Source organism: Bos javanicus, chromosome 5 (assembly GCF_032452875.1).
Source record: "Bos javanicus breed banteng chromosome 5, ARS-OSU_banteng_1.0, whole genome shotgun sequence".
In the NCBI taxonomy this organism is placed as follows: domain Eukaryota; kingdom Metazoa; phylum Chordata; class Mammalia; order Artiodactyla; family Bovidae; genus Bos; species Bos javanicus.
The window spans coordinates 98,233,373-98,251,966 of NC_083872.1; the positions used below are offsets into that span (position 1 = coordinate 98,233,373).

Here is an 18,594-nt window from a genome sequence, read left to right on the forward strand (position 1 = left end):
TAAAGAGGAAGTGATCTCTAGTGTCTCCCTCTGTAAAGGGAAACTCCTTTCTCCCTAAAATGTCTGAGTTTCAGTGTAGGGGAAGAAAATAAAAGAGAATAACTCATTTTTATCCAGAAGGGTAAAGTAGTGAAGCATGCCATAATAGATAGCTCTGGCTTTCCCTTGAAGATGAAAATGTCTGATTAACTCATTCATTTATTTGTTCATCAAAGGTCTATTAAACTCTTGTTTTACATCAGGCTACATGCTGGATACTAGAGAGCCAGAAATTTGTTGTAAGACTAATTTGATAGCACTGACTCTTTGGGATCCCATGGACTGTAGCCCGCCAGGCTCCTCTCTCCGTGGAATTCTCCAGGCAAGAATACTGGAGCGGGTTGCCATTACCTTCTCCAGGGGATCTTCCCAACCCAGGGATGGAACCTGCATCTCCTGCATTGGCAGGTGGATTCTTTATTTGAGCCACCAGGGAAGACCATAATTTGATAGTATTTTTAAAAATTGTTTTTTGCCTTAAACACCTACTATGGAACATACTTCACATACTAAAAAACCTCACTTGAAACAGTGTCAATTTCAGAAAAACAATTAGTGACAGCTTTGAGAGGAGAAGACGTTTTCAGCTTAGCAGAGGGCAGCACACAGTAGTGGACATAAGTAAACACAGCATTAAATAACAAGCACTTTTCTAAGCACTTGGTATAAATTAACTTCTATGATCCTCACAGAAATCATATGCTTTTACTTACAGTTTATTTTAACCATAAACGTACTCTTTAAACAGTTGTCTTTCCACTCATTTATTTTACCAAGCACTAATCATTACACTAGCCCCCAAAATAACAAAGTTCTAGAAACCTCTAGAAGTAGAGATGAGGTCACTGAGATAGTTGAGGGTGACAGAAATAATCGTTTTCTGCCAAATACAAGTTTTTCGAACTGCCAAAGAATTGTCCAGAGAAGGGAGCCAAAAAAGGCAGATCAGGCAGTCTCTCCCCAGGCTGGCCATAAACTCGAGAGTCTCTTTGACCTCTGTCTACCAACATGAACAGCTACATCAGCCTAAAGGCAGGCTTGAAACAAGGTCAGACCATCTCAAGTGAACTTTGAAAAATAAACAGTACTAGAAACCAGAGAGTAAGCACATGCACCATTTATCATTTCACCTTCATGAGGTCAACAAGTATGTGGCACGCACTTTCCCTAAAGTGGCCAGCAGAGGTTGGGTGATGGTTTCTGTTGTAAGCATTTGAACAGAAGGTTATCACTTGTCTTCCTAGACTTCCTTGCATACTCACTGGACAACCTGAAAACATGGATGCCGGAGGCTATGCTCTATATCCTAGGAGCTGGAAACAGTCAAGGTCTCTCCTGATGCCTCTTAACTTGCAGGAGTAATGGCTTTTCAACCTTTGGTGCTCCATCGACCTTTTCCATTTGTGTTTTCTCCCATAGTCTGTGCTGAGACCGATGTACACAAGACCAGAACCGGACCATGAGTATTCCAGGTTACAAATCCTCTGATGTTTCAGTCTACTTCTTCGTGTGGCATCCTAAGTATTTTCTCCTAGAAGGGGAAAAAGATAAATAAATTTTTAGAATTCCAAATTTGATTCAGTATTGAAGTGAAAACATATGCCTGTTAACTCTGCTTTCTTATCCCAAGCCTGACCCGAGGCATGGAGACGTGTTAGAGTTGGGGGAGGGTTTGGAAAGGTAACTAGCATCCTTGGTATGCCTGAAAGGAAAACACCAGCTAAGGACTTACATTACACACTCAGGGTTGAGTATGGGAAGAGTCTAGATGGGAAGAGTCGTTGATGTTGTATTTAAATTCAAAAAGGTTGATGACTATGGAGGTTGCTAACCTCTCCTTTCAAGGTGCGGTAGAAGGGGTGAGGTTGCAGGACCACAGGATAGCTACGTGAATAGTGCTTCAAGTGAGGCAAAAAGGGCCAAGGAATAAATGAAAATCAAATTGTGGCTTGTTTGGTATGCTTTGTGGATACAGTCACTATTCACTGATTTGACTAATTAATTATTGCTCTCCAGGGCTTCCTTGGTGGCTCAAATGATAAAGAATCTGCCTCCAATGTGAGAGACCTGTTTATCCTTGGGTCAGGAAGATCCCCTGGAGAAGAAAATGGCAACCCACTCTAGTATTCTTGCCTGGAGAATCCCATGGACAAATGAGCCTGGTGGGCTCCAAAGAGTCAGACATGACTAAGAAGCTAACACACACATTGCTCTCCAAGTATTGGCTGAGCATCTGTGACTTATGTAAAGGTAATGGAAACCACGAGAGAGAAAGAAGGGAATGAAATACATAACCCTGCCTTCATAGGCTTGTGGTTCCATTGGGAAGATTTGGTGCACTCCTGTGTGACGTGGAATGCTGAGATATAATACTTAGGAACCCCAAGGCTCCTGGAAATGGTATGCCTAGGAATAGCTTTTCTCCTTCCACACCACTACAGGGACACTCCAGAGAGCCACTGAAATCCCTGGGGCAATGGAAGGCTGGCCACCAGTGTCCCCTTATTCCTGTTCAGTGAAACTGAGCTCACATGTCAATCCACATCTTCTCCATATTCCCATAATCATATTGACTCATAAATATTTTTTCAGCAGCATCCTTTATTTTTTGCAACTCTGTCTCTGACTTTGGAAAAAATTAGTCCTTTTTTTTTTTTCCCCTTCCCTCTCCTAATTTCTAGCTTTGTGCTCCACATTAAACCTAACTGTGGCCAAGACTTAAGATTAGGATTTATGATGACCTGGAAAAGTAAACTAATAATTTTGAATTGAAAATACATGTGATAAAGAACTAGGGCCACAAAATTCTAAAGCCTTTGGAAATTCACTTTATTATTTCTACCCCAAAAAATCCATCTGTTTTCTCTGACTGGAATTGTTTTTCTCTCTAGCACTAGCAGCCAAATTAAAAATTAATAGAACTTATTCTTTCTTTTTATTTGCTTATTAGAATTACAACCACTATTTTTAATGACAGATTTCATGAAATACAGTATAAAATTCTGCCTTTTAAGAATATATAATTCAGTGGCTCTTAGTGTGTTCAGAGTTGTGCAACCACCAGCTCTATCTGATTTTAGAACACTTTCATTACTACAGAAAGAAACTGTGTCCATCAGCAGTCACACACCATTCTTTCTCCCCAAAGCCCTAGGAAGTCACTGCCTCTACCAATTTGTCTATTCTGGACATTTCATATAAATGGGATCACACAATTTATGGCCTTTTTGTCTGACTTCTTTCACTGTGCATAATGTTTTCAAGGTTCATCCATCTGTCCATACTTAATTCCTTTTTATGGCTGAATATTACTCCACTGTATGGATATTTCACATTTGGTTTTTCCATTCGTTATTCATCATGGAAAAAGTTCTGTGTTGTTTCTACTTTGGGGCCTTTATAAATAATGAATACTGCTCTGAACATTCACGTACAAGCTTTTACATGAACACTTGTTTTCTGTTTTCCTGGGTATAGACAGAGAGTGGAATTGGTAACCCTACATTTAACATTTTGAGGAACTGCCAAATTGTCTCCCAAAGAGGTCGGACCATTTTAGAATCCAGCCAGCAATGTATGAGGGTTCAAATTTCTCCACATCCTCACCAACACTTGTCTTTTTTGTTTTAGCCATGCTAGTGGGTGTGAAATGGTATCTCATTGTGGTTTTGGTTTGCATTTTCCTAATGTTGAAACTCCAGTGCTTTGGCTACCTCATGCGAAGAGTTGACTCATTGGAAAAGACTCTGATGCTGGGAGGGATTGGGAGCAGGAGGAGAAGGGGACGACAGAGGATGAGATGGCTGGATGGCATCACTGACTCGATGGACGTGAGTCTGAGTGAACTCCGGGAGTTGGTGATGGACAGGGAGACCTGGCGTGCTGCGATTCATGGGGTCGAAAAGAGTCAGACACGACTGAGTGACTGAACTGAACTGAACTGAATGTTGAAATGAAGATGTCAAGCAAACATCTTTTCATGTGCTCATTGGCCATTTGTATATCTTCTTTGGAGAAATGTCTGTTTTAAAAAAATACTGATTCATTTGGCTGTGTCAGGTCTTAGCTGTGACACTGGGATCTTCACTGTGTCATGCACAGTCTTCTGTTGCAGTGCACTGACTCTCTAGCTGTGGCTCACGCGCTCCAGAGCACACAGGTGCAGTAGTCGTGGTGCACGGGCTTAGTTGCTCCACAGCATGTGGGGGCTTAGCTCCCTGACCGGAGATCGAACCCACATCCTCTGCATTGCAAGGTGGATTCTTAACCACCGGACCACCAGGGAAGTCCCGGAAATGTCTGTTCAAATTGATTGCCCATTTTAAAAATTGGTGGGGGGTGTTGTCCTTTTATTGTTGACTTGTAAGAATTTATTACATATTCTGAATACAAGTCCCTTATTAGATATATAATTTGCAACTACTGTTTCCCATCCTGTGGGTTGTCTCTTTACCTTCTTGATGGTATCCTTTGAAGCAGAAATGTTTTTAATCTTGATGTAGTCCCTTTTATTTTTTCCTTTGTTGTTTGTACTTTGGTATAGAAACACTGTTTTTCATAGAACACTTTTGGCGTTTCAGTTACATTAGTTAACTAGATTTTGAGAACTGGCTTGTAAATCCAGTTGATACTTACAGTCCCTCTGGAAGACTATATTAAGAAGACCAACAATGATGGTAATTTCCTGTATATAATTGTAGTGCAAATATGAAGTGTTGTAAAGGCTCAGAGGCTGGTAAGGGTCCTGAGCTGGAGTACTCAGGAGGGGCTCTGGGGCGGGACTTGAGGGGGCCCTGGTCTTGATGGGCCTAAGAGCTGTTAAATCTGAAGTGATATTCAGGAATCTATCTTCCTCCATGAGTTAAGGCAGCTTGAATTTGGAGCACTGGCAATGGCACCCCACTCCAGTACTCTTGCCTGGAAAATCCCATGGACGGAGGAGCCTTGTAGGCTGCAGACCATGGGGTCGCTAAGAGTTGGAAATGACTGAGCGACTTCACTTTTACTTTTCACTTTCATGCACTGGAGAAGGAAATGGCAACCCACTCCAGTGTTCTTGCCTGGAGAATCCCAGGGACGGCAGTGCCTTGGTGGGCTGCCGTCTATGGGGTCACACAGAGTGGGACACAACTGAAGCAACAGCAGCAGCAAGAGCCTTGTTCAGATTAGCCACTTCCTGCTGCTGCAGTTACATCAGTCATGTCTGACTCTTTGCAATCCAATGGACTGTAGCCCACCTGGCTTTTCTGTCCTTGGAATTTTCCATGCAAGAATACTGGAGTGGGTTGCCATTTCCTTCCCCAGGGGATCTTCCTGACCCAGGGGTAGAACCTGCGTCTCCTGCACTGGCAGGCAGGTTCCTTTACCACTAGCACCACCTGGGAAGCTCAGATTAGCCACTTAAGGTCTATCGTATCTGGTGCAACAGTGGAAAATAGGAAAGAACAGAAGTTTGGGTAGTTAAATGGGCAGCAACTGGTGATTGTGGTGGGCACATCAGCGCCATAGGCATGATCAGCTATACTTCCCATCTGGTAGCCAAGAGACTAAGCCTGTTTGGAGGCCCTGGGGTCACGCTGGCCATGCCCAGAGCAGACTCAAGTCTTTTCCTGGCCTCTGGACCACCCTAGTAGAAAGAGGACTCATGATAGTAGTGCATGTCCTCCGGAAGGGCTGGAACAGACAAAAATGTCCTAGCCTGCTGAGGTTTAGAGCTCTGAGATAAAGCAGTTTGAAAAGGCTCCCCTTATGAGGCCATTTGAACAGGACAGTTTTAAGGAAGTCTCAGAGGAAAAGGGTAGGGGAAGGGCTGAGGAATCAGGGTAAAGATGTCTGTTTTGCCTGATAGCAGATAATTTAAAAATAGATGAAAATTAAACTGCTCTTCAGTTTGTATTAAAATGTCCCTGTCAGAATGTCTGGGTCCCAACAGCAATGACAAAATGTCATAAGCCCTGAACCTCTGTGTAAAGATTATTCCCACACCCCTGAGAGAATAAGGAACTTCTCCTAGTCTCACTGCCAGACTTCCGTTGCCTGTAAAATTTGTGAAAACAGAAATTGTATCTATCCAAACATTTTATATCTCAGCATCTCTTCATTTCCTGTTCTGTCTGACCAGTCCCTCTCCTCTCACTCACATACCCCACATACCCTTTGGAAGCTCAGTAAATATTTATTGATAATGAAGATAATAACTAAAAATATGTTCCCATTAATGGGGTAAATCTCTTGCCACTCAAGTATCCTAAACCCATGAGAACCGCTTCAAAGATGGGTTCCCTTCACTTAAAAAAAACAACCCCCAGAAAAAAACCTCTTTCCATGCTGTGCTCCCTGAGTTCTGGGAAGATTTCATTTTTAGATAGAATTCACTTACCCATCCACCATGCTGCTGGATCCAGGGCGAGAAATTCTCTTTCAGGTACTTGGTTCCAAAACCCAGCACCCTGTTCATGGGGTGGTTGTCGATGGTCGTGAGCTTGGCTATGACATCTATTGCAAGAGCAGCTTTAAAGCTCTGAGCTTTGACCTCTGATTCTCCCCTGGTGTCCACGCCCCTTAGGAACTGGTCTGTGATGGTCTTGACAACAGAATAGGATAACACATCCTGGAAGCAGGTCATCAAAACCTTGTCTTTCTTCAACTGTGTATGAGAGGAGAAACAGTATTTATCAGCCTTGGCCGGGGAGGCAGACTCTCCAGGTGGACACTGGGAGACTAAAACACCCAGTGGAAAACCCTGGATTCTAATCTCAAATGTGGGACCATATCCCACAGGACCAGACAGGCATGGACTTTCTCTGTGATTTCCTTCCATGGGAACCAATACAGACTGAACAGCCTGTTCACAGGACATTCAACAAATGTTTCCTAGCGCTTATGACAGGTGGTACTGTGAACGATTAAGATGCGTCCTCACTCAAGGGGCTCAGAGTCCACTGACACTTGTGACCCAGTGAAAGGTGCTTTGTCAGAGGTTGTGTAATGAGCAGAATCCACAACCTGGAAATCACTGTTTTGGCTCAAACCCCTGCTCCATTTATTATTAGCTATGCAATCTTGGAGAAATTACTTAACTTCTCAGTTTCAGTTATGTCATCTCTAAACTGGGGCAACAGCCCCTATGAAAAAAGTGAAAGTGAAGTCACTCTGTTGTGGCTGACTCTCTGCAACCTGATGGACTGTAACCTGCCAGATTCCTCCATCCATGCGATTTTCCAGGCAAGAATACTAGAGTGGGTTGCCATTTCCTTCTCCAAGGGATCTTCTCAACCCAGGGATTGCACCTGGGTATCCCACACTGCAGGCAGACTCTTTACCATCTGAGCTACCAGGGAAACCCAGGGTAGTTTTGAAACACTTGGCTTTGTGCCCAACATGGAGGAAATGCTCTTGAAATGTTAGCATGTGTCCAGGATGCTGAAACCTTCATGAGTTACCTGAGTTCATGTGAAAAGAAAAACAAAACCTAATCCATTGATTCCCTTCCATTGTTCTACTCAATTGATTTTACCTTATACTCCTCTCTTGAACGTTGTATTTCTTAGCTTTCCTCCCTTTAGAGTATCATGGTCTTAGAAAAAGAACAATACTCCCTTGGCATTATTTTTTTTTTTTTTTTTTTGGCCACGCTGCACGGCATATGGGATCTCAGTTCCCTGACCAGGGATTGAACCCATGTCCCCTGCATTGGGAGCATGGAGTCTTAACAGCTAGACCACCAGAGAAGTCTCAGTGGACAGCCTTGAGAGCTACAAGGTTCATCCTTCAAACGGGGAGAAATGACTTGCCCCGTACTCCTGTCCATTGATGCTAGTTCTGGAGAAACACAGGGTCATCATATGCCCTGTTCTGTTTTCTGCTTCGTCTGCACCCCTGACCACCCTCTACTATGGCCCCAAAGCTCTCCTATTTCCTCCTCTTTTCTTTGGTCTGATACCTTGGTTTCCTCAATGTTTCTCATTCTGCACCATCGCATATTCCTCCCCCATCCTGGTCACCATCCTCTGGGACACCTCTGACAAAGGCATCGAGGAGCCACCAAGCACACTGGGGTGGACTGGGGTGGGTGGCTGGCTAGTTAGTGCTGTTAACCCCTCCTGCAGAGCTCCTCGGACCTGACTTCCTGCCCATGGATCCTTGCAAAACAAGAGAGTGTGTCCCCAGGCCAGCTCCCAATGGCCAGATGCAGGAGACCTCATAGCCATCTACGGGTAACACAGAGAGACGAGATGCCTTCAGAAGCCGTGACCACAGGGGGGCCTGTCCACCACCTCCTTACCTGAAGGTAACCCTTGCACGTTCCTGATGGGAATAACCAGTCTCAACTTCTAACTGGCCTGAAACCCAGCATTCTCCAGGTAACGCTAACCCGTCCCCTGGCCGAACTGCTGAGAGAGAACAGTCTGGCCATTCTAGGGGGAGATTTCAGACAACACTCCAGACTTGGAGCAGCTGTGGGACACAGATATTCAGGCTGCAGGGCAAATACAAGAATCTAAACTTCCCTGAGGATCAGTTACATGGGGAACTAGATTCATAATTCTATTCAGCGAATTTTAATTTATTGGTGACTTTTTTCCTTTCCAAAAATTCCGAGGAGGCTCCAGAAGGTTTACTTATGTTTTCCAAAGTGATTCATTTTTGAGACCCTGCCAGCATGAAGAGTTTTGACTCCAAGGGAAATAAAATTTAGGACTTAAGTGGAAACCAGAACTTTGAAAAAGGAGTACAACCATCAGTCCAGTTCCATTCCCCGGTACAGGGCGGGGACTCAGAAAGAAAACCCATTAGTTCAAGACGCTCCCTACCTCTCTTTCCAACTGCTCCCCCGAATATTTCAGCAGCTCAACAATTCTGGCTATTATTTGGTCTTCTCCTTCTGTCAGGGGAAAATTACAGTTATTTCTTTCAAGAGAAAAAAAAAATCTTGTATGTTTCCAGGGACAAGCTTGTAGCCTGGTTAGGGAGTGAGGAAGACCATGCACTTTGTAACTTAGAGCAAAGTAAATCTTACTTCACCTCTTCTGATGACACCCAAAGCATTCTGAACACCCTCTCCTCCATCCCCTTCTTTTCTTCCTTCTTTCCTCCCCTAGTCCCCCGATTCTCACCAGGAAACTCATCACTTTATTTGCTCTAAGAATGCTGTTGAAGACGCATGAGCTTATCTCTAATGATACTTAGAAGAAATATTTTTTAACTTTTTATTTTGTATTGGGGTATCGCCGATTAACAACCTTGTAATTGTTTCAGGTGGAGAGTAAAGGAACTCAGTCATACATATACATGTATCCATTCTCCCCTAAACTCCGCTATGTTCCAGGCTGCCATATAACATTGAGCAGAGTTCCCTGTGCTATACAGTAGGTCCTTGTTGGTTATCCATTTTAAATACAGCAGTGTGTACATGTCCCTCCTAAACTCCCTAACTATCCCTTCTCCCCGATACTTAGAAGAAATGTCTCTCAGGTCTTTAGGGTTTTCCTGAGCAGGTGGTCTTTTCCCATGAAGACATCATAAACCCCTATTTGATCATATTCATCCTTTGTGTTAACTGCTAGAAAACTCAGAGCCAAACTGTGGCCTCCTAAGAGGAAGGTACAGTCTTCCTGAATTTGGGGAATTAAAGTCATTCCTAAACCCACCTGTTTTCCTACAATTTTTTTTTAACATTATCTTTCAAATTGGACTTATCTAACTAAAACATGTACTTTGTATGCTGTGTCTTCACAACAGGGTAGAGTCTAAGTAAATACAATGAATAAGTTCTCCCACCCCAAAGGCTAACATGGCAGATGGAGACAGAGATGGCTCCAGTTGGTATGTGCTGTGTGTGTTGGAACAGGGAAGGTGGAGTCTGCTTTCCCTTGTCTCCAAACATGCTAACAGGGAAATAATATTAGGAAAACAGTCATTGCTATAGCGTTGAATCCAAACAGAGACAAGCCTGTTACTGAGGGAACAGCATGTTTTCCTTGGGGCATAGTCTCTGAAGTCATGAAGTCCTCATGTGTGTCCCAGAGGAGAAGGGGAGGAGAGGCCAGGAAAGTCATGCCACGAGGTCGCGTGAAGGGCAATAAGGTAGGAAGCCTGAGACCCAAGTCGCCTGGGAGAAGGACTGGATGCTTCCGCCACCCGTGTGTAGCTTGTATCTGACTCTGTTGCCTCTTTCTGGGAAAGTTGCTGCAGCAGCAATCCCAGTTTCTCACGTGCCTGGAAGACGGGGCCCGAGCTTTTGCTTGTTTGGTGTCGTCACTTTATGTGGCCCAGACACACATGAGATAGCAGTAAAGTACGAACACTTTGGTTTCCCTTTTTTTTGCTCTCTGGGGGTCCCTGCTCTCCCAGCTCCTCACTCTAAGCCCCTTTGGTAGTCTGTGGTCCTGGCAGCTCAGCAAGGGTGGACACACTTACCAGTCTGGTTCTGGGGTTGGAGGGCACCGCCATGACTGGAGAATCTTCTGCCTTGTAGCTCAAGGTGCTGCAAACTCAAGAGCCAGCTGGGCCCCTCATCGTCCACTGGGGTTTGAGAAAGAGAACCACAGGCTGGACAGTCATTAGTGAGGGAATGTCAGACTGAACTCCTCTTCCCGGGCACTTGGTCCTGTTTCTCTCAACTCTGGGCTTCCCTGGTAGCTCAGACCGTAAAGAATCGCCTGCCAATGCAGGGGATGCGGGTTCCATCCCTGGGTAGGGACGATCCCCTGGAGGAGGGCATGGCAACCCACTCCAGTATTCTTGCCTGGGAAACCCAATGGACACAGGAGCCTGGCAGAGTACAGTCCATGGAGTCACAAAGAGTTGGACACAACTGAATGACTAACACCTTCAGTTTCCCTTTCCCTCACATCTAGAATTTCTACAGGTCAGTTGGGGTCCACAGTCCTGGCTGTTGCTCCAGTTTGGGTGACAACCGACCCAGCTGGATCACTGCTTCTCAGGTCTGCTTCATGTTTGGCTCTAGGCTTGTGCCTGACAAGCCCCCTGCTTCTTCACGGGAGCCCAAGGCAATAGTGTAAACTCCCGGGTGGACGCTCCACCTACAGCCTGTGCACTCGCTTGAGCACACCGGGCCTTGGCCATGGCTAACATGGTGAAATCTAATGCTGTATTCTCCCCCGCTGCCCCCCAACTGTGAGCAAGATTGAGCGCTCCCTTTGTACCTCCTCCTGCCCCTCAATAGGAGACTTTTCTTTGGACTTAGCAGTGAGCTTGGCATGCTGCTTCCCTCTGCTGGCGCTCTCCCCTTGGCTTGGGCTGGGTTCTCCAGCTAAAGGTCAGTGCCTCCAGCGTGTGGTTGTGGTGCCCTGAGTGCAGGTCAGCAGAGATTCCTAAGTGGCGGGGCCCTGAGCTGAATAAATGCATACGTGCTCATGGACCTCTGCTTGGCCAACACGCACCCTGGGGCAAATGCTCAGAAGGGAAGTTTACCTTTCTTGGTACTTTCAGCTCCAGACTGCCCTTGGGGACCCTGGAATACCAGAACCCCTTTGGACTTGAAGCCTCCTCCCTGGCTGTGGAGCTCTTCTGGCGGCGGCCAGGAATAAACGATTTCAGCGACTCGGTTGGCAATGGAAACGACTCTGGGGTCCGCGGCTGAAAGAAGACAAAACGGTGCTGACAGGCCCTTCCCAGAACTTTGTCTGGCTCATTGGTATGCACGGTTGCCCGAAATGAAAACACCGGGCCTAGAGGGAAAGGAAATGGCCTGGGGCCGAGCAGGAGTGTGCGTTTGTGGGGGTGGTGGCATTCTTCAGAAAGCCTGGGCAGTTGCCTGGCAGAGGCTGGGATGGGGGAGGGGCACACAGGAATGATTGCCACCTTGAAACAATTACCCCTCTGCACCCTCTTTTGGAAGTCTTGCAAAATTAGGGTCCCCTTGCCCCTTTGCAACACAAAAGGCAGTGCTTAGTTCTTTGCTTGAGGGAACGCTCATTACGCTTTTATTTTTATTCTTTTTCGGGGCATGCTTTATATCTCGGAGAGCTGGCCCCTATGCACTTCGGAAGGCATTCAGCAGTGTGACAAGCCTTTGGGGGCTGGTCACTGAGGAGAGAGAAATATCACTTCTCTTGGGCCGTATTCCTGACTCAAGTCCATTATCAAGGAAACACGGACTCCCCTTGCTGGTATGGTCACGTGTCGTCTTCCCCGCCTCCACTCCAGCTGGGAAACATGCAGAAAATGTGGATAGATAAACAAGGATGCATAAAATCTAACCCATGACCCTCAAGAATTTACAATCCGAGAAAAGACTTATGTCAAGCGTTTGCACGTGTAACTGGAGAATAAGGCATCTGGGGACATGAAGGTTTAAACGGCTCTGGTCCCTGAACGTCATGGCCTGTGAAGGATAAGTCGACTTGGCCCCTGGTGGAGGACAGGGTTAGGGTAGGAGGGCAGGCAGTATTGCTGAGTTATTTGGGAGTAAAATTTCATTGTTAATCTGTCACTACGTTCTTAACACGTAGAAGCTTGTACAAGCTCTGCCTTTGATATGGAGCAGTCGTATCATGTAATGTTTAAGAACAACAGTATTTAATTCATAAGACTTGTTGACAGTAACAGGTTTGGGCCAGAAGGTCAGCATGCTCAGAGGAACTCCCAGACTTTGTCAATCAGGATAGATGAGCAAGGCAAGGTGTGGGTGTCATGTGAAGAGCTGGGTGTGACCTCCTGAGGAGCTGCCAGGTGATGTCTGGTTCTCTTTTCCCAGATTCTCCCATCACCCTCCTGGGTGTTCACTGACAGGCCACTGATGCTCTGTCCACAATGCCTTCCTATTAAAAAGAAGGCATAATGGCTTCCTTAAAAAGCCACATTTATCATGGTGCTCCATTGGGTTCAAAAACAGATCAGCAGTGGATTAGAGAGAGAACTGGAGAGGTCAAGGAGTGGAGGATCAGTGCTTTTCCTTTCCGTTTAACAACAATCCTACCAAAAATACTTTTCCACTTTTAAATCACCTTACTGCAACCCAACCAGCCTCCTCGTGAATGCCAGCCACCCATGCAAGGAGGTGGCAAGAGGCTGGATTCCCAAACCAGTGGGAGCCTTCCCTTGTGTCCGCGGGAGCTGGAAAAGGAAAGCTTGCACGCCTTGCCTCTCTAACCTTGTGTGGTTGGTTGGGTGATCAGCAAGTTCTTTTCCATGGAAGAGTCACACTCTACCCACCTTGCCCTCAAAGGAGGCAGATGAAGGCCCTCATGGCTGTCCCTCCCCATCTCCCAGTCTCCACCACATGGTCATGAGACCAGCAGAGGACACAGAGGTGGTCCCCAAGCTGACTAACCTGTGTATCTGTTTCTATGGATTGGAGGAATGCAGACAAAATATGTGCAGGAAAATCTATAAGCAAACACATTTTGAAACTCAAATGAATTAATCTGGTTAACATTCCCATTCTAGGGACTTCCCTGACAGTCCGGTGGTTAAGATTCTGTGCTTCCACCACAGGAGGTTCTGGTTCAATCCCTGGTCAGGGAACTATAAGATCCCACAGGCCTTGCAGTATGGCAAAAAAATAAAAAAGAAAAAGAAAATTTCCATTCTAATATCTTTTTTTCCCCCAAGATTTCCTTCTGGTCAGAGTTGGTCTGATCTGATAGGCAAGGAAACGTTGGATGGGGGTGGAGAGAAAATGGAAAGGCTGCCCTTCCTTTGGAGTTTATTCTGGGGGCTCATTGTGCAGTTAAGGAGAGCAGGAGAGTGGGGAAGGCATTTGGCTTGAGGTTTTTCTTTGAAAGAGAAAGGACAGGGCATTTGGGAGAGAATTCCATATAGGGAAGTCTGCTATTTCCTACCTAGTATCCCTTTTCTTTATCTTCCTTAGTAACAGACCCCTGAAATGTCAGGGGAAGCTGACAGAACTACATTTCTCAGCCTCTTTTGCAATAAGGTGTATGCACTGAGATGTAAGAAGTTGGCTACTGTTTTAAGAAAGCTTGCTAAAGGGAGCTGAATTATCTAGAAAGAAGATAACCTTTGTCCTTCTCCTTGCTTCCTCTTTCTCCCTGCTTAGAATGTAGACGTGATGGCTGGAATCTGAGCAGCCATCTTGGGGTTGAAGGTGATGTTGAGGTTGGAAGCCACTAGCTAAGGGACAACAGAAAGGAATCCTTAAAGACTGGGGAACTGGCAGATCAAGCCTGAACTGCCTAACTGTGGTTTTCTTTTATAGGAGAGAAAAATAATCTCTATGTCAGTGAAGTTACAGCAGATCACAGCTGTGGAGAAAAAAGAGACTCACAGAAAAACTGGGTTGGTGTTTCTCAAATTGGTATTGCCATTCGTTTTTCTACATCCCAAGGCCTGTCACTACTAGACCTTGGTCTTGGGACGTAATCTCATAGTTCTTAGTCCAGCCTGGTGTCTGAAATGGCAGCACAAGCTACATTGTGACCTTTAGTTAAAAGAACCCAGGGGACACCAACTACTGAGTTCTGATTTACATGTGGCAAAAGAGAAAGAGAGGGCAAGTCCCTCTTGGGTCACACCCAGCATAGAACCAGCTAACCACCCACATAATTACCTAAACAAGAAAGCAAAAAGAGAGAAAGGGGAGAGGGAGATCAACTTAAGCGAATTATTAAAGCTAAGCCTCCTTAGGAGATAACCATTTCCACTTTTGTAGGAACATCTATAGGTCTACACAGAGATCTGGAAATTGAGAAAATAAGCAAAGGTCCAATGACCCTTCAGTAATCTTGAAATACAGAACATTGTTTTCCTCAGGAAAGCCAGAAAGTTAAAGTCTGTAAAATCTTCTGTTTCCTGCAAACTTCAAAGAATGGGACAAGCAGAAAAACCTTTTTATGTGCCTCTAAACTGTTCTATGTATGGATGTGAGAGTTGGACTATAAAGAAAGCTGAGCGCCAAAGAATTGATACTTTTGAACTGTGGTGCTGGAGAAGACTCTTGAGAGTCCCTTGGACTGCAAGATCAACCCTGGGATTTCTTTGGAAGGAATGATGCTAAAGCTGAAACTCCAGTACTTTGGCCACCTCATGCGAAGAGCTGACTCATTGGAAAAGACTCTGATGCTGGGAGGGATTGGGGGCAGGAGGAGAAGGGGACGACAGAGGATGAGATGGCTGGATGGCATCACTGACTCGATGGATGTGAGTCTGAGTAAACTCCAGGAGTTGGTGATGGACAGGGAGACCTGGCATGCTGCGATTCATGGGGTTGCAAAGGGTCGGACAGGACTGAGCGACTGAACTGAACTGAACTGAAACTGTTCTATGGGGCTTCCCACGTGGCTCAGTGGTAAAGAATATGCCTGCCAATGCAAGCAACACAAGAGACCCGGGTACGATCCCTGGGTTGGGGAGATCCCCTGGAGTGTAGGAAATGGCAACCCACTCCAGTATTCCTGCCGAGAAAAATCCCATGGATAGAGGAGCCTGGCAGGCTACCATCCGTGGAATCACAACAACACACACACAGGCAAGCAAGCCAAACTGTTCTGTCTGCTGTGGACCTCAGATCCCACCCCCAGCAGAAGAACCCCTGGAGGGAGGAGGATTTCCTCAGATAATCCCAATGTTAAATTCTCCTCCCTAAAGTTTACAAGTCTAATGGGAAATGGAAATTTCCTTGATTGCAGCGAGTGCTCTAAAGCTGTCATTGTGTGTGCTGATTCTCCAACAAGCCTGACAGTCACAACATTTAAAACTTGAGACATTACTGCCACCTGTTGACTAATTATTGACACAGGCCAAACAGCCCAGCAGGAGAGCAGGTTTCTTTTAAAATCTGGGCATCAGGCAGAAGACATGGTTGGAGGGGAAGATGTTTATGCCTAGGTCTGTGGATGAAGGGCAACACTGTTAAAGCCTTGCATGAAAATGTTCTGTTCAATACAATGTGTTTTGTCCCGCTGAAAGAAGATTTTGTCAAAATGCTTCTTGGTTTTTTGAGTGGCTTGAACTTTGAAATCACTTTTGTATATGGCTATCTGATCTTTCCATCCACCTTCAAGAAGCCAATTTACAGATGGAAATGCAGAGGCTCAGAGATGGGAGTTGACGTCCCTCAGGAAGGACAGCCTGAGCCGATCTGGGGATCTTCCCTTTGTATTGGTCTCTGGCACAGAGGATTAGGAATTTGGGCAGCAAGCTTAGCTATAGATGGTGGAGCCAGAAAACCAGTCCTGTCACCCACTGCCACGAAACTTTTCCTTTCTGCTCAGTCTTAAGGAAAGTAGGACAATTAGGATTGAGAATTGGGCTTCCCTGGTGGCTCAGTGGAATTGGAGAAGACTCTTGAGAGTCCCTTGGACTGCAAGGAGATCAAACCAGTCAATCCTAAAGGAAATCAACCCTGAATATTCATTGGAAACGATGTTGAAGCTGAAACTTTAATAATTTGGCCACCTGATGCAAAGAGCCAGCTTATTGGAAAAGACCTTGATGCTGGGAGAGATTGAAGGCAAAAGCAAAAGAGAGCAGCAGAGGATGAGATGATTAGATAGCATCACTGATCAGTTCAGTTCAGTTGCTCGTCATGTCTGACACTTTGTGACCCCACGGACTGTAGCACTCCAGGCTTCCCTGTCTATAACCAACTCCCAGAGCATGTTCAAACTCATGTCCATCGAGTCGGTGATGGACATTGTCACCAACTTGATGGACATGAATTTGAGCATGCTCTGAGAGTTGGTTATAGACAGGGAAGCCTCGAGTGCTACAGTCCATGGGGTTGCAAAGAGTCAGACATGACTTAGTGACTGAACAACCAGAGTGGTAAAGAATATGCCTGCTAATGCAGGAGACACAGATTTGATCCCTGATCTGGGAAGATCCCATGTGCCGTGGAACAACTGAGCCCATGCACCACAAGTATTGAGCCTGTGCTCTAGAGCCCATGTGCTAAAACTACTGAAGCTTATGAGCCCCAGAGCCTGTGCTCTGCAACAGGAGAAATCACGGCAATGAGAAGCCTACAGACCCCAACTAGGGAGTAGCCCCTAGTCTCCAAAACTAGAGAAAAGCCTGCACAGAAATGAAGACCCAGCACAGCCAAAAATAAAAAGTAAATAAAATTAAAAAACAACAACAACAAAACAATTGAGTATTAATAGGTTGGGAAGCTGAGGTTCAAAGAGTTCCCTACCTCAGGGTGGGAGGAGGTGAACCCCCAGGCATACAAAGAAGGGAAAGAAGTGGCTGTGGGAGAGAAAGTGCAGCTGGTCCCCCAAAGCTTACCTTTGTGCTCTAAGCGCTGGTCCATGCTGGAGCGGGACCTTGGCCATTTCGGACTCCGAGGACGGGCCTGAGGTACCCCCGACCTTTGTGCCTGGGCACAGATTTCCGGAGGCGAGCTCTGTGAGTCTTCCTCCTTCTCTGCTACCCCGAAGAGGGTCCTCCAGGATGATTTTTTCTTGGTGAGGTTTATGGCCTTCTCGCTGGACTGAGAATGTCTGCAGGGCCACGGCCCCTGCGTCCATGCCTCACTCACTGGCCAGCGCTCTGGCCCTTTCTGGGACAGACTCCTTGTTCTCAGGTGCTTCGGTGAGAGGATGGCAGAGGTGTTCTGGAAGACGTGGTGTTTGACATAGAACTCCAGGATTTTGAACTCCAAGCTGTCTGAGTCCTCATCATCCAGGGGGATCTCTTCCAGGTCACAGGGGCTGGCAGTGCACATGGTGGGGCTGCAATGACAAAATCACACGTGTCCTTCCACCTGGGAGCTACCTACTCTTGGTAGGAAAGGGGAGACGGGGTGAAAGTCAGTAAGCATTTACTGAGCACCTATTCTCTTTGTGGTGTCGGAGAAGACTCTTGAGAGTCCTTTGGACTGCAAGGAGATCAAACTAGTAAATCCTAAAGAAAATCAACCCTGAATATTCACTGGAAGGACTGATGCTGAAACTGAAGCTCCAATACTTTGGCCACCTGATTCGAAGAGCTTGACTGACTGGAAAACACCCTGATGCTGGGAAAGATTGAGGGCAGGAGGAGAATGGGGGTGACAGAGAATGAGATGGTTGGATGGCACCACTGACTTGATGGACATGAGTTTGAGCAAGCTCAGGCAGATGGTGAAGGACGGGGAAGCCTGGCTTTCTGCAGTCCATGGAGTCACAAAGAGTCGGACACGACTGAGCGACTGAACAAATTCTGTTTGTGCTGGGAGGCAGCGGGTAGCCAGAGATGGAAAAGCCAGGGTTCTTTCTGCAAGTTCAGATTTGCAGAGATGAGGAGATGTGTACATAGATAACTCCAGACCGAGAGAGTGAGCTAGGAGCTTGAACAAAGATACTGGAGCAAACATAGGAGATGGGGGAAGAACAGAGAGCTGCAAATAGAGGCAAGTGCAGGCTCCTTGTGACTGGATTCTGGGGCTTAGAACAATCTGGGCACAGAGCAGACCATAGGTGAATTTAGGTTGTTTCCCTGGGCCCTGCAACCAGACCCTCAGACCTGGCCCCACCCACCAGTAAGTGGGCACTAGCTCCAGGATGTGATTTCACCCACCAATGGGAAGGCAACAGTCCCAGGGACCCCTGAACCCTAACTCAATCCTCTAGTCAACTCATCAGTAAC

General features: G+C 46.1%; 1 protein-coding gene across 9 annotated transcripts in view; it reads right to left on the reverse strand.

The window, feature by feature from the left end:
- Positions 1 to 787: 787 nt before the first annotated feature.
- The window catches only part of BCL2L14 (BCL2 like 14), a 36,615-nt gene continuing 18,808 nt past the window's right edge, over positions 788 to 18,594 (reverse strand). For 6 of the 9 annotated variants that reach the window (XM_061417834.1, XM_061417831.1, XM_061417832.1 and 3 more), the window contains 6 exons: positions 17,254 to 17,699; positions 11,476 to 11,640; positions 10,459 to 10,590; positions 8,853 to 8,923; positions 6,419 to 6,685; positions 788 to 1,570 (listed from right to left, as the gene is read on the reverse strand). In XM_061417834.1, the coding sequence (XP_061273818.1) occupies positions 1,532 to 1,570; positions 6,419 to 6,685; positions 8,853 to 8,923; positions 10,459 to 10,590; positions 11,476 to 11,640; positions 17,254 to 17,692 (1,113 nt within the window). In that variant the 5' untranslated portion in view covers positions 17,693 to 17,699 and the 3' untranslated portion in view covers positions 788 to 1,531. The remainder of the gene's footprint in view (positions 1,571 to 6,418; positions 6,686 to 8,852; positions 8,924 to 10,458; positions 10,591 to 11,475; positions 11,641 to 17,253; positions 17,700 to 18,594) is intronic. The other 3 variants (XM_061417836.1, XM_061417835.1, XM_061417837.1) reach the window with 1 other exon arrangement.